The sequence below is a fragment of the Sorex araneus genome, chromosome 8, assembly GCF_027595985.1.
Source record: "Sorex araneus isolate mSorAra2 chromosome 8, mSorAra2.pri, whole genome shotgun sequence".
In the NCBI taxonomy this organism is placed as follows: domain Eukaryota; kingdom Metazoa; phylum Chordata; class Mammalia; order Eulipotyphla; family Soricidae; genus Sorex; species Sorex araneus.
Window position 1 is genome coordinate 41,163,186 of NC_073309.1, and position 26,693 is coordinate 41,189,878.

Genomic DNA, 26,693 nt, shown 5'->3' on the forward strand with positions numbered 1-26,693 from the left:
CCCCAGTCCCACTCAGGGCTCTGCCCTGGTGCAGCTCAAGTTTGAGATACCCAGATCCCTATCACAATGCGGGGTCCCTTGCCTCACTCATCCACCGAGTAGGGGCGGAGAGGGGAAGGTTATTTATTCAGCTGGTCCAAAATATTCTCAGAGTGGGTTACATATCGTTTCCATAGCCGTCCTGGTTGCTAACAGTCAAGCTTTGAGCAGAGTCAATGACGAGTTTCTAACCCTTTCCCGCTTTAGACTACATGTCCCAGAAGTCCTCGCGGCTCCTTAACCAACGGCCGAACCACATTTCCCAGAAGTCCCTGCGTCCCCAACCAATCTTGGGACTACATTTCCCGAAGTCCCTACGCCTCTACCCAACTTCGGGCGCGAATCTAGCGATCTTTTTTTTTTTTTTTTTTTTCTATTTCCCAGGGAAGCTTGTCCCCCGACCTCGTAAAGTAGGACTCATGTGAGTCTCACTCAAAAGACTGCTGTCAGTGATTCGAAGAGAGCAACAGTGGCGGCGCTTTGGTCAGACCGTGCGCCGCCAGCGGGGAAAGTGGGACGCCGGACGCCATCTTGTGCGAATGAAACGGGCTCTGGACTACATTTCCCACAAGGCCCCGTGGGTGCGGGGCAGCCCCTTTCACTCGCCTGCGGGACCCTCGGCCTTCGGGGAAGGCAAGTGCTAGGTGAGTTTACCGTGCTAATTTCTGATGTGCATGTGAGTGGCTGGAGGTCTAAAAGGACGGTCTGCGCGATCGCCGGCTTTGAACTGTGTGCATTGACCGAGATGGGGAGGAGGGGGCCAGAGTGTGGGATTCCACGTGTGCGATTTTAATATTATATATATAACTCAGGGCGGTAAGGCCAGGTGGTAGGTGTGTCACTCTGATCTTGGGCGGAGTTCTCCGTGCACGTGTAACCGTGCATAGCCTGGTAAACATATGATTGTGACGTGTGTAGGTGTTACTGTGGCCCGTGGGGTATGGGGGGATTTTGTGTGACGTTGTGCAGCTATGACTGTCTACTGAATGGTATGTGTATGACTGTGGTTGAATGAATGTTAGCAGTAAATGTACCCGATGTCTGTGACTGATGTGTGTAATCAGGTAACTGTTGTTGTTGGCACACCCCGCCGTGCGCAAGGATTGCTTTTGGCTCTATGTTCAGGGATAATTCCTAGCGGGGCTCAGGGAACCATGATATGAGGTGCTGGGGCTTGGACTGTCTCTCCAACCCCATCAAGTAATTTGTTGTGATTCTGTGCAGATTAGTGAGTAGTGTTAGTTGTGCCTGGGTGACGGTGTAGGTGCCCAGTGTATAATGTCCGAGATTTTTATACCCTATTTTGTAGAGATAGCAGCACTTTTGAATTAGTAAAGAAAACGTCCTCCATCTACTGTATACTTTGGGCCAAGTAAGGGTTAAAAGTTCGTCCCTGAGACTTAAGGACATCCATCTGTGCTCACTTTGTAACCCTGTGCTGACTCTAACTTTTTGCTAGCCCTTGGATCTTGTCAGGACCACGTGGCTGGCTTGCTGAGAAAGTACAGAAAAGTGCTGAGCAGTGTGAAAATATAGTTTTCTCCCTTTTGGTTATATGACTTTTGCCATCTCTCGTTGTTGTTGTTGCTGTTGTTTGCTTGTTGACCACATTCAGCAGTGCTCAGGGCTTACCTTTGGCTCTGCATGCTGGGATCGTTCATGATGGCCTATGAAGACCATACGTGGTGTGAGGATCAAATCTTCATGGGCTGTGTGCAAGGCAATCTCCCTACCTGCTATATTATCGCTATGTCCCCTGCCCCTTTACCATATTTTGTTCCCCTCAAATCTTGATGTGGGACGGTGCTTTGACTATAGATTTAAGTGAACCTTGTATGCTTTCTCCCCCACCCCAGATTTTATTAAAGCATTGTGATTTACAAAGTTATTAATCATTGGGTTTTAGACATACAATGTTCCATCACAGATCCTGCTACCAGTGTCAACTTCCCTCCAGTGAACCAGGTAACCTTGTATGTTCTTAATTGACACAGGAATGTTGTGTGAGGGTATAAATGTGATCATAGTCTTTGAGTCATTCATGGGTCAAGGGTTCGAGGCCCCAGCTCACTGTGCAGTGTATGGGATGAATGAATAAAACTTCTTGTCCATCTTTCTTATATGGCTTTAGCAACTCCTGTTGAGTTCAGGTGAACTCAGGTGCAGCCAGGGCCTGGTCACCAGCACAGACTTTGTGACACTAGGAGTTCAGGACAGCCTAGATTGTTCCAGCCTCTCTCCATCCCTTCTCTCCATGCATGGTGGTAGAGTGGTCCATAGAGGCCACAAGAAAGACCTCGCATCTCAAAATTTCTTTCTCTTTCTTCTGCTCTGGTCTTCTCTAACATCTCCTCAGAATCAAAAGAAACAGCAGTGGCTGTGGACCAAGCTGAATACCAGGTGTGAAGGTGTTTTCTTTTTTGCAGGGTCATAGAGGTCATTGCAACTCGTTGGTTTATCGTGAAGACCTGGACTAGTGATACTAAAACAATTTTAAAATTAGGAGTGAAGACATCGTAATTGCCTTCCGTGCAGTTGAGCTGGGTTTGATTCTCAGCACCCATTGTGGTCCCTTGAGTATTGCGAGGAGTGTTCCCTGTGTGCAGACCTAGGAATAAGTCCTGAGCACTGCTGGTTGTGATTTAAAAGAAAAAAAAATTCCCCAAACCTATAAAACAAAGTTAGAGCCAGGGAGATCCTACAGCAACCCAGAATTGATCCCTGGCACCACATGACCTCTTGACCATCACTGGGTATAGCCCTGAAGCCCTCCAAGCCCTGCTGGGATGATCCTGGTGGTCCCCTGCACAGCTGGTCCAAGCAGCACCACATCCTAAGGCTGTAGCACTATAAGATTGGTCAGATTGGTCAAGTATTGCAGCCAGTGGTCCCCAGACTCCCTAGAGGACCACTTAGAACCTCTAAATTTTTATATTTTCCTAATTGATATCACTGTAATTGTCAAGGGTTAAATGTTGTTTGAATAAAATATTCATTTCCTATGTGATGATGATGGGAGTATGCATTGAGCTCTCATTTGGGATGCAGTCTTAGTTTTTTTCGGAACTCCACTTTCATTTCTTTTGTGTATGTTCACACTGGTGTTTACTCTGATCCTCTGTCTTGAGTAATTGTGTGAGGCTACAAATGTGAAAAAGCTCTGAACGAGGTAGATTTTCACAGTGCTCTGAGTTCATTCTTTTCATGTGGTGTAGTTGAAAAGAAACACCTTATGCCAGTAACATAAGCAATAAGACGAGAAAAATAACACAAATTTTGGTAGAAAAAAATCTGTTTTATTCACCATCTTCTGTTGACTTTAGGGTAGTTTTAACTTAGATTATTCTTCACTGTTTCAATGAGTTGATGTCCATTCTAATACAGTAAGTATTCCTGGTAGGTTGTATAAGTATTATTTATTCAATGAGAGCCCTTTTTAGTACAGGGTTGTTTTTATTTATGGGGGTGGGGGGTGCAAACCTGGCTGTGTTCAGGGCTTACTTCTGACTCTATGTTCACGGATCACTCCCGATGGTGCTTGGTGCTCGGGGGATCGTATGGGATGCCAGATATCAAACCTGGGTCAGCCTCATGGTGCCATATGTGTTGTACTATAGCCTTTTTATTCTTGTTTTTTTTTTGGGGGGGGATATTCTTGTTTGTTTGGGGGTCACTCCCCGCAATGCTGAAGATGTATTTCCGGCTCTGCTCTTAGGATCATTCCTGGAGGGCTCAGGACCATTATGTGGTGCAGGGGATGGATCACAACTTTGTGCAAGGCAAGCACCCACCCAGAGGTTGAAGGCAAAACAGGAATTTATTCCATATACTTTAAATAGAACAGATTGTAGCATTAGACCAAGGAAAAAGAAGATAGTGCTATCCACTTTGGATGCTAACATGGGTGTGTGTGTGTGTGTGTGTGTGTGTGTATTTTGGGCCACATCTGGCAGTGCTCAGAGCTTACTCCTGGCTCTGAGCTCAGCAGGGATCACTCTTAAGTGGGGCTCTGGGGGGCATATGTTGCTAGGGAATCGAACTTAGTTGGCCAAGTAAGACAAGTGCCCATCCTGCTGTACTATCACTCCAGCCCACTAGCATGATTTCTTGAGCATTTCCTTGGTTCTTCTTAGAAAGCAACTTTTTTTCCTCCTTTCTTCAGGAAAATAGACCAGACGACTGATCAGTGCCTGCAGTACTGAGAGCCATGGCGCAGGTGAGTTGATGCATTTTGCCTTTGGACATTCAATTCTTTTTTTTTTTTCCCAATTATTATTTGTTTTTGTGCTTGTTTTGGCAGCACATGCACTAAAAAAACTATTATTTGTTCTGAGGAGAGCTTCCCAAGTGGTATCATGGAACTGGTGGCCATTCCAGTGTTTCTTTTTTTGTAATGGATTTTGAACACACTCAGCTGTTCTCAGGTTTTACTCTTGGCTCTGTGCTCAGGAATCACTCCTGGTGGGGCTCAGGGGACCATGTGCTCTTGGGGACTTCAGGGGACCTCAGGACAGGCTCCTCATTTACAGTTCTGATTCCCATTTTCTCTCATTATAGTCAGATCATTTTTTTATAGGGGCCACAGCCAGTGATGCTGGCAGGGTGGAGCCACTTCTGGCAGTGCTGAGTCTGCCCAGCCATGCCAGCAGGGGTGGCTTTCAGGGGGGCCGTGGAGTGCTGGAGATTGAATTTAGGGCCTGGTGCAATGTTACACATGGGCGCAACAAATTGAACCATCTTTCTGGTGCTACCCACATAATTTTTTGTTGTTGTTGTTGTTTGGGGGACCATACCTAGCAATACTCAGTGCTCAGGGCTAACTCCTGGCTCTGCACTAAGGAATTACTCCCGGCTGTGATCAGGGGACCATATGGGATACTAGGGCTAGAACCTGGGTTGGCTGCACATAAGGTAAGGCAAGAGCCCTTTCTCTGTAGTATATGTCTGGCCTCTCTCCACATAATTTTATACTCTTCTACCCCAACTAAGTCTCCTTCTTCTGACCCAGCATTAATATTTTTACTTAGTAAAGTTCAGCATCAATTTTCCTCAGCCTTCTCCCAAGGACTGTGATAGAAAAGTGCATTCTCTCTCTCTCTCTCTCTCTCTCTCTCTCTCTCTCTCTCTCTCTCTCTCTCTCTCTCACTTTCTCCCCCCCCTTGTCTCTCTCTCACTCTTTCCCTCTCTCTTCCTCCCCTCCCTCACCCCCCTTTCTCTCTGGGTTTTAGGCCACCCTCAGCAGTGATCAGGACTTCTCCTGGCTCTGTACTTAGGGATCACTCCTGGTGGGGCTGGGGGACCATCTGAGGTGCTGGGGATCCATCTGGTGTTGACCACATGCAAGGCAGTATAGTACAGTGGGTAGGGTATTTGCCTTGCACTTGGCTGACGCAGTTTTGATCCTGGCATCTCATATGGTTTCCCAAGTACTGGCAGGAGTATTTTCTTTTCTTTTTTGGTTTTTGGGCCACACCCAGCTATGCTCAGGGCTTACTCCTGTCTCTGCCTAGGAATCACTCCTGGCAGGCTCCGGGTACCATATGGGATGCTAGGGGATCGAACCTGGGTCAGCTGCATGCAAAGCAAGGACCCTCCCCACTGTCTTCTCTCTCTGGCCCAACCAGAAGTAATTTCTGAGTGCAAAACTAGGAGTAACCTCTGAGCATTGCTGGGTGTGGCCCCGAAACCAAAATAAATTAATTAAATAAAATATAAACTGAGTATTTTTGTGAGGTTTAGGCCCTGGGTGAACAAGTGTGAAGCAGGAACATGATGAGGATTAAGAAAAGAGACAGAAATATTAAAAAAGTATGAGTCGGGGCCGGAGCGATAGCACAGCGGGTAAGGCGTTTGCCTTGCACTCGGCCGACCTGGGTTCGATCCCCAGCATCCCATATGGTCCCCCAAGCACCGCCAGGAGTAATTCCTGAGTGCAAAGCCAGGAGTAACCCCTGAGCATCGCTGGATGTGACCCAAAAAGCAAAAAAAAAAGAAAAGTATGAGTCGGGGAGCTCACAGCCTCACAGACTGAGAGCCTCAACTTTCCTCCATGTATGATGTTTATTACTTTGCACTAGTTATCATCAGAAGAGAAACAGCAATTTTTTTTTGTCCAAGTGCCTAACTATCTTAATCTATCCAGAACTTTACACATCTGAGGGCTATAGTATATTGGGACAAACAATTGTCAAGGGCTTTCTCAGGAGATTCTCCTGTGAGAAAGAGCAGAGATAGAGCAGTTTTGGGACCTCTGCTGGGTCAGCATTTCACCTCCTGGCACCAACATTTCTGAGTTTCTGAATTGAAAGGTCCCATATGCAGCCCATCCTGTGCTTTTTCTTTATTTAGCTATCTTTTTTTTTTTTTCTTTTTGGGTTACACCTGGCGATGCACAGGGGTTACTCCTGACTTTGCACTCAGGAATTACTCCTGGTGGTGCTTGGGGGACCATATAGGATGCTGGGAATTGAACCCGGGTTGGCCGCCTGGAAAGCAAACGCCCCACGCACTGTACTATTGCTCCAGCCCCTATTTATCTATCTTAACCCTTCGTCCCCAACATGTTTTTGCATCTATTCCTAAAATCTAATGGTTCTCAGTGACACGGCTGTTGTTATTTATTGACTTTGCTCCAGAATACAAGCATAATGGTTTTTTTTCTTTCATGAGGCCAGTAATGCATGTGTTTATTGTTTCAGGGAACAGTGATGTTCAGTGATGTGTCCATAAACTTCTCTCAGGAGGAGTGGGAGTGCCTGGATCCTGCTCAGAGGAACTTGTACAGAGATGTGATGTTAGAGAACTATAGCAATCTGGTATCCATGGGTAAGGACGTCTAGATCAGTAGTTTGGAGTGCTCCAGAATGTGTTTCTTCCACGGGGAATTTCTCACTTGCTTTTTGACTTCCCAGCTGAATTTCTGCTTGCTGGTCTCGATTAAATGCTTTGAACTTGAATGAAAAGAAAGTGTGGGAAATGGGCAGCACCAGTTGGCTATGGCTGAAGCTTCATCTTTCCTTGGCTGTTCCTCTAGTGGCATCTCTTCTTTGATCATCCAGGGACTGGATCTGATTTACCCACTGCATAACTATGTTCCATATCTTTTCCTGTGAGCAGGATTTTACATTCCTAAACCTCAAGTTATCTCCTTGTTGGAACAAGGGAAAGAGCCCTGGATGATTGGCAGAGAACTGACAAGAGGCTTGTGTTTAGGTGAGTGAGAAATGACCGGATTACAGGGTGATTACAGGGAGAGACTCACTTATCTCATTGGTACGGTAGTATTCTGACTAGTTCCTGTGACTTTAACAAAAGTGGGAATCACAGATGTTTTCATATCATTTTACTGTTACTAGATATATTGGGTTTGTTGTTTGATTTTGGGCAACTGGCAGAGGAACCCAGGTGTGTGGACCCGGGGCGAGATCTCCAAGGCTGCTCGGATTGGGACTGGGCCTCTTCCACCCAGATCCCCCATTTCCTAGCTGGGTAGCTAGGCAGTCACACCCAGAAACTGCACCCTCTTCCCCCCCCTCACCCGCCTCCCCCTGCTATGTAATCCCATCAGTGGCCAACATCCAGAGACTATAAAACCAAGCTCCCGGAAGCTTGGACATCTTATAGCCTAGTTATCCCTCTTAGAGAACCTGATAAGCTACCGAGAGTCTGTTACCCGCTCGGGAAGCCTGACAAGCTCCCTGTGGCATATTCATATCTCAAATACAATAACAGATATATACGTACCTCTTGGAGAACCTGGCAAGCTACCGAGAGTATCCCTCCCGCATGGCAGAGCCTGGCAAGCTACCCATGGCGTATTCTGCACTGTAGCACTGTTGTCCCATTGTTCATTGATTTGCTCGAGCAGGCACCAGTAACATCTCTATTGTGAGACTTGTTACTTTTTTTTTGGCATATTGAATATGCTACAGGTAGCTTGCCAGGCTCTGCTGTGTGGGCAGGATACTCTCAGTAGCTTGCCAGGCTCTCCGAGAGGGACAGGAATCGAACCCAGGTCGGCCGTGTGCAAGGCAAATGCCCTATCTGCTGTGCTATCGCTCCAGTGGTGTATTCAATATGCCAAAACCAGTAACGATAGGTCTCATTTCCTTGACCCTGAAAGAGCCTCTAATCGTTGGGAAAGATGAGTAAGGAGAGGCTGCTAAAATCTCAGGGCTGAGTGTAATAGAGATGTTACTGGTGCCTGCTCGAGTAAATCGACGAGCAACGGGATGACAGTGATACAGTGATACCTGGCAGTGTTTCGGGCTTCTTCCTGGCTCAGAGCTCAGGGATTACTGCTGGTGGTTCTTGGAGAACCATATATGGTGTTGGGTTCAAACCTAGGTCAGATGCATGCAAAGTAAGCTCCCTACCTGCTGTACTATTACTGCTCTGCCCCCTGATATTGGATATACTGAAATATCACCTTGCTCATCATGGTCAGGGACCAGCCCTGGTGAATAAGGTTGAAGCAGACCTGAGGATTAAGAGACAAGACAGAAACAAGAGTAAAAAAGAGGTGATCAGGACCATAAAAGACTCATGAACTGTTATCCATGAAGCTAACATTATGGTGTATAGCCCTGTCCATTCCCCACAAACGTATTTATTGCCTTACATCAGTAAACCATAATGGGGAATAACATTCTTACCTTGTGGACAACATACTTTGTAAGCTTAACTATTTTCTTTTTGCATTGAATAAAACTTTATTTAAACACTGTGATTTACAAAGTTGTTTGTAATAGTTGTTTCGGGTATTCAGTATTCCAACACCAGTCTCCCCACCAGTGAGCCCTTCCCTCCACCAATGTCCCCAGTTTCCCACCCCACCCACCCAAGCCTGCTCCCTCATCTGGCACAAAATAATTTACTTTATATGACTTGTTCCAGTGTATATCTCATAATGGTGTTACTGAAATCATGGCCTGAGGATTGACTGAGCTGTTAGGTGTGAGTTGAGCCTTCTGTGTTACTGAACTTAGTGGACTTCTATTTAGTTTCCCCATCTTAATTTTCTCTGCCTCTCCTGAACTGTCAGCTCTGTGAAGTTTGAGGTATTGCACGGCTGCACTCTCTGGGAGCTATGGATCTGGGACAATTAGCTGCCGGTGTCTCTCCGGCGTCTCTCCCAGATCAGTCACGAAGCTGGGCTGTTCTCTGGCAGTGGCAGGAGTGGGATGTGGGTGGGTTTAGCGCTGGTCCTTTGCAGGGTGGGGACTAGGTCTTCCCCCATTCCTGCTAAGGTTTCAGAGATCTGGGCCCAGTGGCGGCCAGGCCTACCTTTGGACATCTCTCCCAGATCAGTATGAAGATGGGCTGTTTTCTCAGCATAACTATTATAAGAACTATTCTAAGCCAAGCTACCACATAACTTCGTGTCTTGGCAGTTCGGGATGGTCTATTTTCTCATACCCAAGAGGTCAGGCCAAGATGGAGCGTTGTAGCCTCAGTGGTGTTTCACATCAGCTGGTGCCAGCGTTCAGACCACCAGTTGGCTGTCGCTGTTGTTCTGTCCACTCAGTCTTCTTTCTTTCCTATCTCACTTAAACCTTTTTCCCAACACACCACTACTTCGGAATTATTGTAAGATAGGACTCACTGCTAGGTCTTATTATTTAATATGTTTTTATTTTTTAAAAAAATGACAGACATTGGGAAGAATCCCTGTGAAGGACCTTAGAGAAAGAAGCTTGATGTGTGTGTGATGAACTAAGAGAAAACCAGTGTTGCTAGGCCTGATGAGAAAATGAAAGTGTGAGTTGAGAAAGTGTGAGTCAAGATCATCCTATATTATTCAGCCATTGTCAGTGATTATGAGGCATTTGGCTTTTGAGCTGTGGAAGCCTGAATGGATTAAATTGTATGAGACATTGTTGGGGACTTGGCTAGGAGGCCATTCCAGTGGTCTATGTAAGAGATGATTCTGGTTTGTAAGAAGTTGGCAGAAGTGCAAGAAGATGGTTTTAAAATATATATATTTCAAAAAGTCTAAAAGTGTATGTGTATAAACATATGTGATCAAGATTTATCCCTGGCTCTGTGCTCAGGCATTCTGGTAAGGCTCAGGGGATAATGTGTAGGTGCAGGAGAATAAACATGTCTTTGCTACATGTAAGGCAAGCACGTTACCCTGTATTATATCTCAAGCCCATATATATATATGTATGTATATACATATATTTTCTGTTACTGTTACTTTAACTGACTATGCTTCCCGTTATGTAACTGACTTTGATACTGTTTCTGTTTACTAAGTTAATTTGCATATTCTGCCTATGTGGCTGAATATCATTGGTTAGAACATCAAGCTAGTTAATAAAAGGGGGCTGAACAGGCTGCTCTCTGGCACAGAACAACACCAGAGACAGTTTTGTGGTTCTCCATAAAGTATTTTTTTCGTGTGCCTATCTTAATGCCTCAGACTGTCTAACCAAACCTTACTGCAACATAGTAAAATAAAAATTGGGGGGGGGGCATACCCAGCAATGCTTAAGGCTTACTCCTGGCTCTTTGCTCAGGGACCACTCTTGGCAGGCTTGGGGAACCTTCTGGGCTGCCAGGGATGAACCCAGATTGGCTGCATGGAAGATAAGGGCCTATTCTACCCACTGTATTATCACTCTGGTCCAAGAAATTTTATAATGATAGTTATCAAATTGAACATACAGTTGAGAACTATATAATTACTACCAGATACCATGTTTATTTAAATTTTTTTTTTTTTGTCACACCCGGCTATGCACATGGGTTACTCCTGGCCCATACACTCAGGAATTATTACCCCTAGCAGTGCTCAGGAGACCATATGGGATGCTGGGAACCAAACCCAGGTCGGCCGTGTGCAAGGAAAACACCCTACCCGTTGTGCTATCACTCCAGCCCCTAAATATTTCCATTTTTATATAAAAAATTAACTTTGTACAAAGAAAGGGGGAAAAGAATAATCATTTCATTTTCTTCCAGATCTGGAGTCAATGTGTGAAACCAAGTTATTATCTCTCAAGAATGAAGTTTATGAAATGGAATCATGCCATAGGGATTTATTGGGACTTACCAAGCAAGGCCTCGAATACTCCAGTTTCAGAGATGTTTTGGAATACAGAAGCCATTTTGAAAGGCAAACAGATGATCCAAATGGAAGTTTTCGCCAAGAAATACGCACTCATGAATACATGCCCACATTAATTCCACAGCCACTTTTTACTCTCCGCCAAATAATTAATAATGAAGAGAAATCCTATGAATGTAAGAAGTGTGGAAAGGTCTTTAGTCAAAATTCACAGTTTATTCAACATCAGAGAATTCACGTTGGGGAAAAGTCTTACGAATGTAAGGAGTGTGGGAAATTCTTTAGTTGTGGTTCACATGTTACCCGGCACCTGAAAATTCATACTGGAGAAAAGCCCTTTGAATGTAAAGAGTGTGGAAAGGCCTTCAGTTGTAGCTCGTACCTTTCACAACATCAAAGAATTCACACTGGTAAGAAGCCCTATGAATGTAAGGAATGTGGGAAGGCCTTTAGGTATTGCTCAAATCTTATTGACCATCAACGAATACACACCGGGGAAAAACCCTATGAATGTAAAGTATGTGGAAAAGCCTTTACTAAGAGCTCACAGCTGTTTCAACACGTGAGAACCCACACAGGTGAGAAACCCTATGAATGTAAGCAATGTGGCAAAGCTTTTACTCAGAGCTCAAAGCTTGTTCAACATCAAAGGATTCACACGGGTGAGAAACCTTACGATTGTAAGGACTGTGGCAAGGCCTTTTCTCAGAGCTCACAACTTCATCAACATCAGAAAATTCATGCTGGGGAGAAGCCCTTTGAATGCCTTAAATGTGGGAAGGCCTTTACTCAGAACTCAGAACTCTTTCAACATCAGAGAATACATGCAGATGAAAAACCTTATGAATGTAATGAGTGTGGGAAGGCCTTTAACAAATGTTCAAATATGACTCGACATCAAAGAATTCACTCTGGCGAAAAGCCCTATAACTGTAAGGAATGTGGCCGTTAGGGGCTCAGACCTCATTCATCATCAGGGAATTCATCCTGGTGAATACTCAAAATTAAAGCTCTTATTAGTATTTTTAACAGAAGCATGTCATTTTTGAAGACTGTGGAGATGATCAAAGGACTGAAGTGTGTGTTTTGCATATGGGATCCCCAGGTTCAATCCCTGGCACTGCATGGCCCTCTGAGCTCTGCCAGAAATAGCTCTATAGCACCTCCCATTGTGGCTCCAAAAATGTACAATAAATTAATGTTTAAAAGCTACCCCTTTTCACTATTTTGGTGTTTGGTTTTGTTGTTGTTTTTATTTTTTTTGGTGTTGGGGCCACACCCATCTGTGTTCAGGACTTTTAGCTCTGTGTTCAGTGCTCACTCCTGGCAGGACTTGGGGGACCATGTGGGATGCTGGGGATCAAACTAGGGTTGACTCTGTGCAAGGCAAGAGCCCTATCTGCTGCACTATCTCCCTGGTCTCTATATTTGTTTCTTAATATATCTTCTTAATCAAAATCAATTTCACTAAGTTATAAATTCAAATTGTAATTTGAAATTTGTCCACTCACCCACATCTTGTACTAATGACAGTTGTTAATAATTATTTGATTCCCCATTTTTTTAAATCCATTTTCTTGGTGATATAGTTTTATTATTACTACTTTCAGTAGTAATACTGAAAGTGCTCAGTAATACTTGAGCCAGGGAGAAGGCCAGATGGGTTAATGTTCATGTCTAGTGATATGGTATTGCTTGGGTCTAGCTACACTGAGGGCCACAAGAGCCATACCCAGGGGTACTCTGTAATGCTGGTGATCAAATTTGGGGTCTCCACCTACAAAGCATATGCTCTAGTCTGTGAGCTGTCTTCCTGGCCCAGAATATTTGTTTTCATTTCCTGAGTTTCAGGACTGCTAGATCATTTATTTGTGTATATATAAATATTACACTGATTACATTTGTGTGCTCTCTAGTTGTTTTTTAAATTATTTTTTAAAATTCCTTGCAGAGTTATAACTTTGAAGTCAGTGTTAATCTTTTGCTTTCATCTCTCAAGTGTATATGTTCTGATTGTAATAAGAGAAAACGAGACAAAAAAGCCAAGATTCAGTGTAACCTTGCCAACTGTAGATAAGTACTCTCAAATTGTTGGAACAAATCTTATTAGACTTTTTTTGAGGTGAGGGAGCACTCCCGGTAGGGCAGGGAAACCATGAAGTGTCAAGGAAAGTGCCTTACCCACTGTAATATCTCTCCAACTACCGACTTTCTTTTTATTTATTAATTATTTTATTTTATTTTTTTCAGTTCCTAAGCCCTTTTTTATTTAATGTAATCCTGGTCCCATCACTTCCTTATCTCCATGTTCTCAATCACATAAGGAATACAACCTCTCCTCCTCCCGGGACATGGAAAATTGAAAAAGAAAGGAAAAAGAACCAATTACGAGCCAGGCCACACGACCTGTCACGTTTACTTAGCGTCTACCAAGCCCAGGATCCATCCAGGTGATTCCAAGTCAGCGGAGCGGTTCCGGGAGGGGCGTGGCCATGACTTAGTTTTTAAAGAAAATGTCATGATATACATGTTGTATTTCCACTTGTTCTTATCAAATACTTTACGAACTAGTTCTTAAATATTAGTAAATATTATTAGTAAATATTTATGGAATATTTAGTAAATGTAAACTTTGGTTATTTTAATGACATTTAATGACTTTGAGGTGACTATTATTCATGTTATGGTTACATCTAAATTTTTTCAGTTATAAAATTTGCCCTGATTCATATAAGGTATATTAATATAGGTTGGTTTTGGATAACTTTTTTTCCTTTAAGATAACTATTTTGGGGGGCACAGAGATAGTTCAGCAAGTAAGGTGCTTGCCCTGCATCTGAGTGACCCAGGTTCGGTCTCTAGCATCTTGTATCTATCGTCTTCCAAGCACCACCAGGAGGGATTCCTGAGTGCAGGGCCAGGAACAACCCTGAACACTGCCTCATGTGTCCCCCAAACTAAAAGCAAATAAATAAGACATCTGTTCTTACTGATAATAATGTATATTTTCTTCTCGTAAACCATTTTGTTCCTTTTTATTAACCCTAAAATCCAATCTTATTCTAAAAGAAAACTGCTATTATCCAAGTGTTATGTTCCATTTTTTAACCTTTTATCTATATTATGTGTTTTTTAAATATATCAGTGCCTTTTTGTTTCATATGTAGGTGGTATATATAATCAATGCTGTGTATTGGTTTGTTGTGAACATTCAGTGAATTAGCAAATATAAAGTGCTTTTAACCTATTCTTATTATAGTAAATGTTTTATAAAAGTTGTCCACTATTATTAATGGCACACTCACTTTGTCTAAATGAAATATTCAAAATGAAAAAAAGAAATGAGTAAAATGAAAATAGAAAAGTTTTTTTCATACTTCTTATTTAGTGTGGAACCTATTTATTATGTTTTATTTTTGTTTATTTTTTGGTTTGGGGCCATACCCGGAGGTGTTCAGGGCTTACTTCTGGCTCTGTTCTCAGAGATCACTTATAGTAGGTCTTTGAGGACTATATGAGGTGCCAGGGATAGAACCTGGGTCAGCCACATGTAAATGCACTGCCTATTGTACTATCTTTCCAGTTTTCAGGCTTTATCTTTTATGCTGTACAAAGGTTTATTCCAGTCTGGAAACTGTGGATGTAAACTACGTGGATGTCAAACTACATGGATGTTTAAGCACCACTGTGAATTAAAAAAAAGGGAAGAGATTAAGATATTTTTCCCAACATTTGTTCTCAAAGGACCAGACTTAAACATAGGTCACATTATTTGACCAGAATGGAAACCAAAAAAAAGTCAGGCTGGGTAGCCATCAAACACTCAATTTTGAAAATTGAATAAACTGAATTTGGTGTCTTTTGATTAATTATGAGTTAGAGGAGTAAATTCTAGTATATATGGTTGAAAATGAGAATAGGATTGAAAACCCTGGGGCTGGAGTAATAATACAGTGAGTGGGGCACTTGATTTGCAGTGGCCAATCTGGGCTCTATTTCCAGCACCTCATCTGGACCATTGAGGCCCGCCAGAAGTGATTTCTGAGTGCAAGCCCTGAACACCTCCAGGACCACTGGGTGTGTCCTCTCCCCTCAAAAATGAGAAACCTACAGCCCTATGAGTTAGAGTGAATGTTTTATTAACAGCTTTATAATCCAAGATGACATGCTAGTATTGCATTAGGAGACAATACATAAAATCAGTATGCATCCAAGGAGGTAAAACAATAACCACAAATCCAAAATGCGCATCAATAAAAGCATTATTATAAAATACAAAAGGAAAAGGAAATAGTTATCTAAAATATAAAATGTTCTGGGGGCTGGGGGCATCACTGAAAGCACTGGAGCACATACTTTGCCTTCAGGAGTCCCATGTACAGTCCCCAAGCATTACCAAGAGCACCCCCTGAACACCTCCAGGTACGCACCAAAAGCAAAAAGACTACAAGCCACTAACAATATTCTTTAAAATGCTGGATATTATGGCATGTTATTTTATCTCAATAAGTTTAAAATTAGGGATCCAGAGAGATTGTATGACTGGTGAGACACTGGCCATGCACACAGCTGACCTGAGTTCAATTCTCTTGCTCCCCATATGGTTTCTCAGCCCTGCCTAAAGAGATCCCTAGTGCAAAGCCAGAAATGAGCTCCGAGCATTATGGGTGTAGCCCCAAAGCCAAAAAGAATTTAAAAAATATACCTAAAAACTTGGACAAAATGTGATTTTTTTTTTCTTTTTGATTTCGGGGCCACATCCAGTGGTATTCATGGGCTATTGCTGCCTCTGTGTTCAGGACTTACTTTTGTTCCTGCTTGGGGCACCATATGTGATACCAGGGATTTGAACTGACCTCTATTATCTGGACCCTCAAAAATGCCTTATCTCTGCTACTGTCAGAACCCTCAGGAGGAGTGATTTTGAGAGAGTGGAGATAGTACAGTGGGTAGGGCACTTTCTGTGCACATGGCAGACTCAGGTTCTATCTCCAGCATCCCATATGGTTCCCTTAACATCTTTGCATGTGACCTTCTTCAAAAGAACAAATAGGAATGATTTTTATTTAATTATTTTCTTTAGGGAGGTTTCGGGTTTACTCCTGGCTCCTCATTCAGAGGTAACTCCTGGTGGGGCTGAGGACCATATGAGATGCTAGGGATCAAACTCAGATTGGCCATGTGCAAAGCAAGTTTCCTATTTGATGTACCATCACTCTGGCCCACAAATGCATGACTTTTATAAATAAGTTGACTATCAAAATTGATAAGAGTTTTAAAAACTTATGGGGCTGGAGTGATAGCACAGTGGGTAGGGCATTTGCCTTGTACGTGCCCAATCCAGGTTCAAATCCCAGTGTCCCATATGGTCCCCTGGGCACCGCCAAGGGTAATTTCTGAGTGCAGAGCTAGGAGTAACCCCTGTGCATGGCCAGGTGTGACCCCCCAAAAAAAGCAAAAAAAAAAGTTTAAAAAACTTAATAGAACACTTCAAAAGACATATTTTTGAAATGCACTAACCACAGTACTATTATTCCACCCAGTGTCTCTAAATGACCTTTTTGCATGTCACTTCTTGCTAAGCATATTCCTTTGAAGGCTTGCCACTTGATATCATATTACTAATGTGTTAAAGTGGCTATGTAGGAATCACTGCTGTGTAAGAAGTAACATTAAAACCTAGTGCTCAAACTACTTTATTATTTGCATAAGTTCTGAAAAGAGGAGCTCAGGGTGTGAATAAGTGTGACCAGCTTGTCTGTTTCTTAAATCTCTTTAGCAACCTTCATCTTTGGTAGAGACTCACCCATCTGGAGGCACATTCTTTTCTGTTTGATACCTGGGTGCGCGTTCCCCTGGAGATCTCTCCGGCCCGCGGAGAGACAACAGTGGAAAGCGCTCCTAATTAGGTGGATTCTGTGAGGGTCCCAATCTGAAATAAGACTAGTGAGGTTAGTAAACAGGGGGCCCAAGACGACACATGCCGATCAAGGGCAACTTTATTAACTGCCACGCTGGTTTTATACTTTTCTTAGCAGGGGGTTGGTACATAAGTTGTCAATCATCAGGGAAGTGTCTTCTCAGACCAAATAAGGAAAGGTTCGGGATGTATTAGGTGGGCTTACAACATTCTTCAAGAGTAGATTGAGAAATAGTGGGGAGGGGAAGGCAAGGGTTTATCTGGCAGGAGCATCTGGCAGGAGGAATACACAAGGTAGAGGAAGGTATTCTACTTAATGGGGGGCTTAATGGCGTCTCTTAGTTAACTGCCCTGGGCTACTTTTACCTCTTGAGTTTGGCTATTTCCTTTGTCACAAGGGCACCTTTGCCTCAGGTCAAGCAAAGCTGGTAATGGAATTTTCCGGTTTGTCCAGGGTAAAGGTTTCGGGGTCCTCTTTTGTTCAGAGTCCTGAGCAGTCCCCAACACCTGGGCTGTAATGCTAATACCTGGGTTAGAGCTTCAGCCGAGGCTGTCATCAAGTGCTTTCACATGCCTTCTTGTTATCTTGGCTTCCTCACGGCACAACAGTCTTAGGGTAGTCAAATTTCTACAAGGAATAGGGTTTCAAAGGATGAAGTGATCAAACTGGAAGCCGCATGGATCTTTATGACTCAGCCTTCTAAGTTACGTAGCATTGCATATCATTGCAAAAATCATCTCTGTCCATTAAGAGGACATTAAGAGGACAGGAGGAGGATAGCCTATATTGTTGCTCACTTCTCAGTGGGAACAGTGTCAGTAGTTGTACAATCATTTTTCAAAAAATTCTATGGGCTGGAGAGAGAATACAGTAGACAGGGCATTTATCCTGCCCCCAGGTTTGATCCCCAGCACCCCATATAGTCCTCTGACCTGAGCACTGCCAGGAATGATCTTTGAGCACAGAGCCAGGAGTAGGCCCTGAGCATCACTGGATGTGGCACAAAAACTAACTCCCTGCCATTCCCCCTCCAAAAAAAGCACATAAACTTCTTTAAGCCTGGGGATGTAGCTTTGCCCTTTGCCTTGCATGCATGAGAACTGGGTTCAATCCCTGGTACAGAAAGCAAAACAAATACAATTTTTTAGAAACGGCTACCATGGGAGCTAGGGGTGTGGTTTAAAGTGTTAGAACATGTCAGGAGTTGGGAGGCTTTGAGTTCAATCCCAGTACCACATGGATCCTCCGGTATCCCTAGATGTGGCCCTAGTGGCCTCTAGCACCACTGGTGCTCAAGCTCTAATCCAATTCATCAGGTTTGCACTACCCTGGCTCAGGCCCCCAAATCAACATTGTCCACTATGTTAAAAAAAAAAAAAAGCTACCGGGGCTGGAGTGATAGCACAGCCGGTAGGGCATTTGCCTTGCATGTGGCCGACCCAGGTTCGATTCCCAGCATCCCATATGGTCCCCTGAGCACCGTCAGGAGTAATTCCTGAATGCATGAGTCAGGAGTAACCCCTGTGCATCGCCGGTGTGACCCTAAAAGCAAAAAAAAAAAAAAGCTACAAATGGACTTGCTCTCCAGAACTGAATAGTCTTTCCTTACACCCTGATTCAAGTCTTCCTCCTTTGCCAGACCTTTCATTCTTTGGACTCTTCCAACAGCTCAAGGCCTGACTTGTTTCCATTACATTTTTCTATAAATAGCATAAGAGTCATTGAAAAGGCTCAGAAAACATTGCAGAAACTTGGAAAACACTGCTTGGGTAAAGAGTATTTTTAGATACTATTTTTAGCCAAATCCATATAAGCACAAATATTTTTGTCTGCCAAAACTCCTTCAGACTGAAAACTTGGACAGACCTTTAATTCTAGCCAACTTGGCCAGAATATCTACCAAAAGAAATGAGCAACTGAACAGCCCAAACCAGAAAGACAAATGAAACCAGTAGAACCTCAGAACTTTTAAGAATTTACCATTCAGTGGACAGTAGTGATTCTGGCAAGTGATGCAGAGCGCACTTGTCCCAAAATATGGTAGAGGATCCATAACCTTCCACCAACAACTATGCTATTCTTAAACAAAGGTCATTAACAAAATCTGCCTATTAAGGAAATGATCACATCTGTTTCTGCTCAGATACTAAACCTCAGGCTACCTGAAATTTCAACTTTTGGGAATAGTTCTCCAAATTTATCTATCTCCAACTTGAACACAGCAAAGAAAATGACCATCAAAATGTGAAACAAAAGAAAATATAAACCATCACCTTCACATGCCTTAGAAAGAGAAGTACCCCATCTTGTCTTACCTCATACTGGGGTTACAAACAAATGTGATTTTTTTTCTATAAAAAAGGATTTTTCCTTTGTTTCAGTTCTTGGGTTTTTCTGCCCACCAGGGGCACTGAGTGCACCCTAGAGGTGTTTTTTAATTAAATATGGTCGTTGAAGTTTCTAAAAGAGTCTCCACCAAAGTAATAATTTTCTCTCAGTAACTATCTAGAATTTTAAAGTGTTTAACAGTGACTTGGCAATTAACAACTCACATCTGGCTGAGAACACCATGGATGGCCCCAAAGGGGCAACTACTTGATCATTATTAGTGATCTAATGATCATTTCTAATGCTCAAAGGGTGCAAGATTCTAATGATCTAACGATCATTTTTAATGCTCAAATGGTGCAAGATTGTTTTACCACCTGGTATGTATGGTGTTTCTTTGAGCTCCTTGGACCACATTCAGCAGTACTCCAGGGCTACTTCCACCTATATTTTGGGGTCAGGGGTGCTACTGGCAATGCTTGGGGAACCAAACATTGCCAGGTATCAAAAAGGTGTCACAGAAGCCTGCAAGAAAAGCGCCATAACACTGTACTATCTCTCTGGCCCCCATGAGTTAACTCTAGCTATAGTTAGCCAGTCAGGTGCACTGGCTTCCGGACCCCCAAGAGAGGGGAATTCCCAAAAAGTGTGACCTGGACACTCCATCTTCTGTGTTTGTCCATTTGTCCTTGCAAGTGCAAATTGGTGTCCAAAAGCTGTACTTAACCCCTCTAAATGTTGACTGGACCTCATTCTTCTTGTGCCTCCAGTTGTCTACCTTTAGTGTACTCTCACCTAGAACAGTGACCCCGAATGTGCCGGCCTTTCCCAAGCTTCCTTTTTTTAAAAAAATTATTTATTTTTTATTGTTTTTTAATTGAGTCATTGTGAGAACAGTTACAGGGCTTTTAGGATCGAGTCTCAGTCATACTATGCTCAAATACCCATCCCTTCACCAGTGCACATATTCCACCACCAATAACCCCAGCATACCCCCCCTCCCACTCCCCCTCTGCCTGTGTGGCAGATGATTTTCACTTTACTCTTTCCTCACTTTGATTACATTCAATTTTTGACAGGAAACTCACTATCATTATTTGGAGTTTTTTCCCCCAACAGTCAGACCTGTTGGAATGGCATCATTAGATTGTATGTTTTCCATTGTTGGTAACAAAGAGCATACAATGTTGCACGGTTGTGAAAGCAGCCGCCCAGATTTGGAGTTCTGATATTAGGTCCAGAGGCATTTCTGCCAGCAGCCGCTGCATTCCGAGATTGGTTTCTGTGGCGCTGGGATCCTGGCTGTTCAGGAGTGGAGGAGCTGTACATGGGTGACTGCTCGGAGTCTCATTGGGCAGGAGGCAGGGGTGGTTCTGCCTCCCCCATCGCAAGATTCCCCATGCATCCCATCCCATCACCGCAAACTCCTACCTCTCTGTCCAATTGGTTCTGAATGGTGGTGGTCGTCATGCTATTCCAGGGGGAAAAAGGCCAAGGGACAGAAACCCTTCCCCTCCCGGGGCTGCACAGGACCATAGCTTAATTTAGAGTCCATATCTGCCAGCAGCTGCTGTGTTTCTGAGATTGGTTTCTGTGCCTCTGGGATAATGGATGCTCAGGGGTGGTGGAGCCATTCCTGAGCATATATTTTATATAGCAGGAGAGGTCGCGCAGCCGCATAAGTGGCCACGCGCTTTGGAGATGTCCCAGTCCCGCATACCGGAGCCATGTTAGTAGAAGCTCAGTGTCGCTGGGGCTCCATCTGGAGAAGGTGTGCTGGCTGTACCTTCTCCTTCTGGCACCCCGGTGTTGTTGGCCCGGTCTGGGGTCCGGAGCAAACTCCAGCTGGCGGTGTCTGCCGGAACGGCCCAGATTCTTCACTGCTGGTTCTGGCAAGATGGTGCCGAGGGTGGGTCGAGGGCGTGACTTCCAGCGGCCAAGGCGAATTGGAAACTGAGCTGCCCAAGCTTCTTGACTACATGTGAAGATAGGGGCAGCAGCCACTCTCTGTCCTATGGTTGAGCATATATGTGTTCACAACACGCAATGTATTTCCTAAATTCACCTAACTGCAACATACACTTTTTTCTTTTTCTTTTCTTTCTTTTTTTTTTGAGGGGGCACACTTGGTGATCCTCAGGGGTTACTCCTGGCTCTGCACTAAAGAATTACTCCTGGCAGTGCTTGGGGTATGCTGGGGGATATGAGATGCTGGGGAGTGAAGCCAGGTTGGCTGCATGTAAGGCAAACACCCTATACACTGTACTATCTCTTGGTCCCTTCCACATTCATTTTTCCCTCGTTTTTGTTTTTGGGGTAACACCCAGCATTGCTTACGGGTTACTCTGATTATATATGGAATGTCAGGAACTGACCCTGGGTTGGCCACTCGAAAGGCAATCCCCTACCCACTATTCTATGGCTCCAGCACCCTACATACACTTTAATATCAACTAAAAAGGCAGTCTTCCAGAGCTTTATATCAAGTCATTTTAACAGGGCCTTATTACTTTCTAGTTCCCTGCATTTGTGAAAGGTAGTTATTCTTGGCTCCTCAGAGGGGATTGTGCTCTGAGTTTGAGGCCTGGATTTAAAAATTCTGTGTATGGAAGTCAGTCATCACCACAGATGGGTCTGATATTTTTATGCACAATTATCACATGGAAATACTGTTATAGCTTCATATAAATTTATATACTGAAATAGATGTTTCAGGAGAAGAAAAATGCTAGTGACATACCTGTTGGTGTATCAAAATTCATAACTACTAGAGCCAGAATGATAGTACAATCAGTAGGGTGTTTACCTTGCACATAACCAATCCAGGTTCAATTCCTGCCATCCCATATGGTCCCCTAATGTTGAGGACGGGCCTACACATCCCCTGCCTCTGTCCCTGTAAACAGGGACTAGGTGAGGAGGGAGCCTAGGCACTCCCTACCTTAGTTCCTGTAAACGGGAATGAGTATGGAGAAATTTGGCATGAGGGCGAGTCATCCCCTGACAGCAGACCTTGACAGGTGGCCGAAAGGCCACCATGTTCTGGCGGCCAGCCTGGAAAGGGGGGTCGAAGGGCCACCATGCTCTGGCGACCTGCCTCGTGAGAAAAGTTGAAGGGCCACCATGCTCTGGCAGCTGGACTCGAGAGGAGGCTGAAGGGAGGATTGGCTCGTGTCTGCCATGGCCATGCTCAAGGCCACATCTGCTTTCCCATGTTTCTCAGGGCTGAGAGAAGGAACTGAAAAACAAGTAATATTGGCAAAAATAAAGTTGCTTGTACCACTTGATTAATAAAGTTTATGCCACTTATGTAACCTGCTGATCATTGCTAAAATAAGACTATATAAACCCGCTTGGATTTTAATAAACTTGCTGTATGCCGTATATTGCATGCAGTTCTCCCTAGCCCACTCAACTCTCATTCCCTCTCTCCAGCTGAGGTTCAAGTCGGCCGCGCGGGCCGTGGCACCCTGAATCTTCCAGAAGTGATTTCTGAGTGCAGATCTAGGAGTAAGCCATGAGCACTGCTGATTTTAGCTCCCCCAAACAAACAAAATTTATAAATATTGTGATCGTTGCATTCTATGTCGTTATTCAAGGCCCTATAGAGTTTCTTTTTTTCTTTTTGGGTTACACCTGGAAATGCTCAGGGGTTACTCCTGTCTCTGAACGCAGGAATTACTCCTGGTAGTGATCAAAGAACCATCTGGTACTCTGGGGACCAAACCTAAGATGGCCACATGCAAGCCCATATGCCCCGCCTGCTGTACTATTGCTTCGCCCCCACTATAGATTTTCTAGCATGTATTCCAATAGCATTTTGAGAATGATTTGAGGATCTTTCGAGAAGTCAGAGGATTTAGGACATAGATCAAGATTTGAGATGCAAAGTTTTTGCCCTGGTATATTGGTCATAAGAACAATTTAGCAGTGGTTTGGACATTGATTTGTGACTTTTCAGGGTCTGATTTCTTTGTTTGCATTTCTACTTTTCTTGCTCAATAATATGTAGGAGTATTTTCCAGACTTTTTTGTCTTGGATGCATTTAAAGGCAGGTTTCCCAGTTAGCCAGGATTTGGGCTCATTTCACTGATTTTCTAAATGGCACTTTGATCCTTGGGAGTAATTTATTTCCCATTTTTGATCATTCATCCATCAGAAGTGTATTTAGGTGGGCAGGGATATGGCTTAGTGGGAAAAGCACTGTATATGAGACCTGTATTCAATCCCTGGCACCACAAAAAAGTAAAGAAGCCAAAAAAGAGGAAAAATAGAATTTTGATATTTCTCTGAGTTTTCATTTTCTCTCTTCCTTCTCTCATCTCCAGACCACAGAGAAAGAATAACTTAAGAGATATATAGAGAGAATTTTCTTTGCACTAAGATTGAGTTTTTAGTCATCAAGTGTCAAGCACAGACGCTAGGAGGCCAATGGCCTTATTCTAGTCCCTGATCCAGATATTATTTAATAGACACTGGACCTGAGTCCGCTAGTGAACTTCTCAGTGCCTCTGGTTCATCAAGAGGAAATGGTGGCTTGCTCACAGATTCATGTTGATGACCCAGTGGAAGTGTCAGGCCTTTGATCCTTGCTGCTCTTGCCTTTACCCTGTTGAAAAAGAAAGAAAAACCGAAAAAAATGCTGCGGTAAATAATTCCTGGAGGTATTGTTGTCATATACTCCATTTACAAAGAAAATGCTCCATGTTTTCAGCCTCATCCCCTGCTTTCTTTCATTCCTCACCCACCTCACTCTGATGTGATTTTTAAAAACATTTTTATTGAATCATTGTGAGACAGACCCTTACAAAACTGTTCATGATTGTATTTCAGTCATACAGTATCCCAACACCTATCCCACCACCAGTGCCCATTTTCCAGCACCAGTGTCCCCAGGTTCCCTCCCATCACCCGCCGCTGGCCATGCCCTACCTGCCTCAATGGCAAGCCTTTTCTTCTCTCTCTCTTGTGTTTTGTAATATTGATACAGAAAGGTTATCAATAATATCCCTTACCTACTTTTAATCCTCCGATCTTGTCCAGCATGATCATTCCCAGCTATTATTGTCATATTGGTCTCTTCTCTATCTTACCTACCCTCATCCCCACACACACTTGTGGTTAGTTCCAGCCATTGACCATTCCTCCTAATCCTGTTTTCCCTGGCCTTGGATATTCTTCTTCTACTACATATAGCACAGCAGGTAGGGCATGTGCCTTGATAACAGCCAACCCAGTTTCCATTCTTATGCCCCTCTCGGAGAGCCTGGCAAGCTACCGGGAGTATCTCGCCCACGTGGCAGAGCCTGGCAAGCTACCCTAGGTGTATTCAATATGCCAAAAACAGTAATAACAAGTCTCACAATGGAGACATTACTGATGCCTGCTCGAGCAAATTGATGAGCAACGGGATGGCAGTGATACAGTGATACAGTGATACATATATATATATATATATATATATATATATATATATATATATATACCTGATGTGATCTTTTTATCTTGGAGCCACAGTCAGTGGTCCTCAGTGGCTACTCCCAGCTCAGTGCTTGGGAGTGATGCTCAGGTGACCAGGCAGGGTCAGGGACTGAACATGGGCCACCTGCACACCAAGCATGCACTACAACCTGTCGAACCGTTTCTTTCTGACACCTTCAGTGTGATCTTAATTGTATATATTTGCCTCGTAGTTTTGGCTGACTTTGTCTTCTCAAAAGCTGATTTAATTACTCCCCCACTCTTCCTGCTCTTCTGCCAAAATCTGGAGTTTCTCAGAACAAATTCATTGTCTGTCCCTAGTCAACTACCTCTTCCTGCACTCACTGCGTCTTTATTGCTTAAACATTTCATGGCAGACTTGGATGGCACCCTTCTTTTTAGTTTTGTTTTTGGACCATCAATGATGTCACTTAAGGTATATTTCTGGCTCTTGCTCAGGGATCACCCCTGGCAGGGTTCAGCAGACCACATATGGCGCTGGGGATTGAACCTGGGCCAGCTACGTGCAAGACAAGCAACCTGCCTGCTATACAATCACTCTGGCCCTAGATCCCAACCACCACAACGCTTCCTTATGTTCACAACTCAGATAATCATTGCACTAACTTATCTGCTAATTATAAAAAGAATTAGGTTAGGAGCAGCCCGATGTAAAAGATGAGAAGGGCAAAATTATGGGGGCAGTTTCTGAACTTTCTGAGTGTGTCTCTTCCTAAATTTCTTCAGGCAGTGCTCAGGTTCTACTTCTAGTGTGGTGCTCAAATGGTGCTCCCTGAAGTGCTCATGGTACTATGAGGCACTGAAATCTAAATCAGTGCTTCTACAAAGCAAGTGCCACAGCCCCTTGAACTATTTTCCAGACATTTCTTGTGGGTTTTACGGAGGTTTCGTTAACATGGCCATGACTGATCCAATCTCTCTCTCCTCCCTGGAGGTTATCAGGTAGAAACTGAAAATTGACACTTTCTAATTACCATCCTCAGGAGCAGAGCCTCCCAAACTTATTTGACTTACACCCCTCCTTTCAGAAAAAGATTGCTCAGCAACCCCCCGAAAATCTCTTTTCCAAAACCAAAGCCAAAGCAAACAAATGAAAGTCCCCAGTTACAGGTTACCCCTTGACCTTTCCAGCATGTTCCTGGGGCATGGTATTGCCTGCTTTGGGAAACACAGCTGAGGAATATTCAAATACATAATTAACAAAAGCTCAGCTGAATTCAAAGAGGAATCTTGATAAATCAATAACCCATTTTTAGGCTCTGAAGCCACTGCAGAAATTACAGATGCTCCATTATTTTCCCTCTCCCCCTCCCCTTCCTCCTCCTCCACCACCTCCTCCTCCTCCTCCTCCTCCTCCTCCTCCTTCTCCTCCTCCTTCTCCTCTTCTTCCTCCTTCTTCTCCTGTCACATTCAGTGATGCTCAGGGGTTACTCCTGGCTCTGCACTCAGAAACTACTGGTGGTGCTCAGGGTACCATATGAGATGCTGGGAATCAAAACCAGGTTGGCCGCATGCAAAGCTGGCCACATTCAAGGCAAATGCCAAATCTGCTGTACGATCTCTCTGGCCTCTCACCCATTACTTTCAATGTGCAGATAATTCAGTGGATTTGGGGTGCTTGGAGCCAGGATTGATTGTGGAAGACCATATTTAGGTATCTTATAATCCACAGTATCACAACAGTTTATCATTGTATTTGGAACTTAGCACTTGTCTCACATTTCATGTAAGTGCCTGAAGCTACCGCATGCAAATTTAGAGCCTTAAAAATACTAAATTTTTGTTTGTTTCTTGGCCACATCTGATGATGCTCAGTTCTTACTCCTGG

General features: G+C 43.7%; 1 protein-coding gene across 1 annotated transcript in view; it reads left to right on the plus strand.

Moving 5' to 3' along the window:
- Positions 1 to 416: 416 nt before the first annotated feature.
- The window catches only part of LOC101544838 (zinc finger protein 383), a 62,898-nt gene continuing 36,621 nt past the window's right edge, over positions 417 to 26,693 (plus strand). Inside the window, exons 1-5 of the mRNA XM_055145134.1 lie at positions 417 to 683; positions 4,202 to 4,255; positions 6,738 to 6,864; positions 7,156 to 7,251; positions 11,008 to 14,489. Of these exons, the coding sequence (XP_055001109.1) occupies positions 4,247 to 4,255; positions 6,738 to 6,864; positions 7,156 to 7,251; positions 11,008 to 12,065 (1,290 nt within the window). The 5' untranslated portion in view covers positions 417 to 683; positions 4,202 to 4,246 and the 3' untranslated portion in view covers positions 12,066 to 14,489. Of the gene's footprint in view, positions 684 to 4,201; positions 4,256 to 6,737; positions 6,865 to 7,155; positions 7,252 to 11,007 lie in introns of the transcript that reaches the window.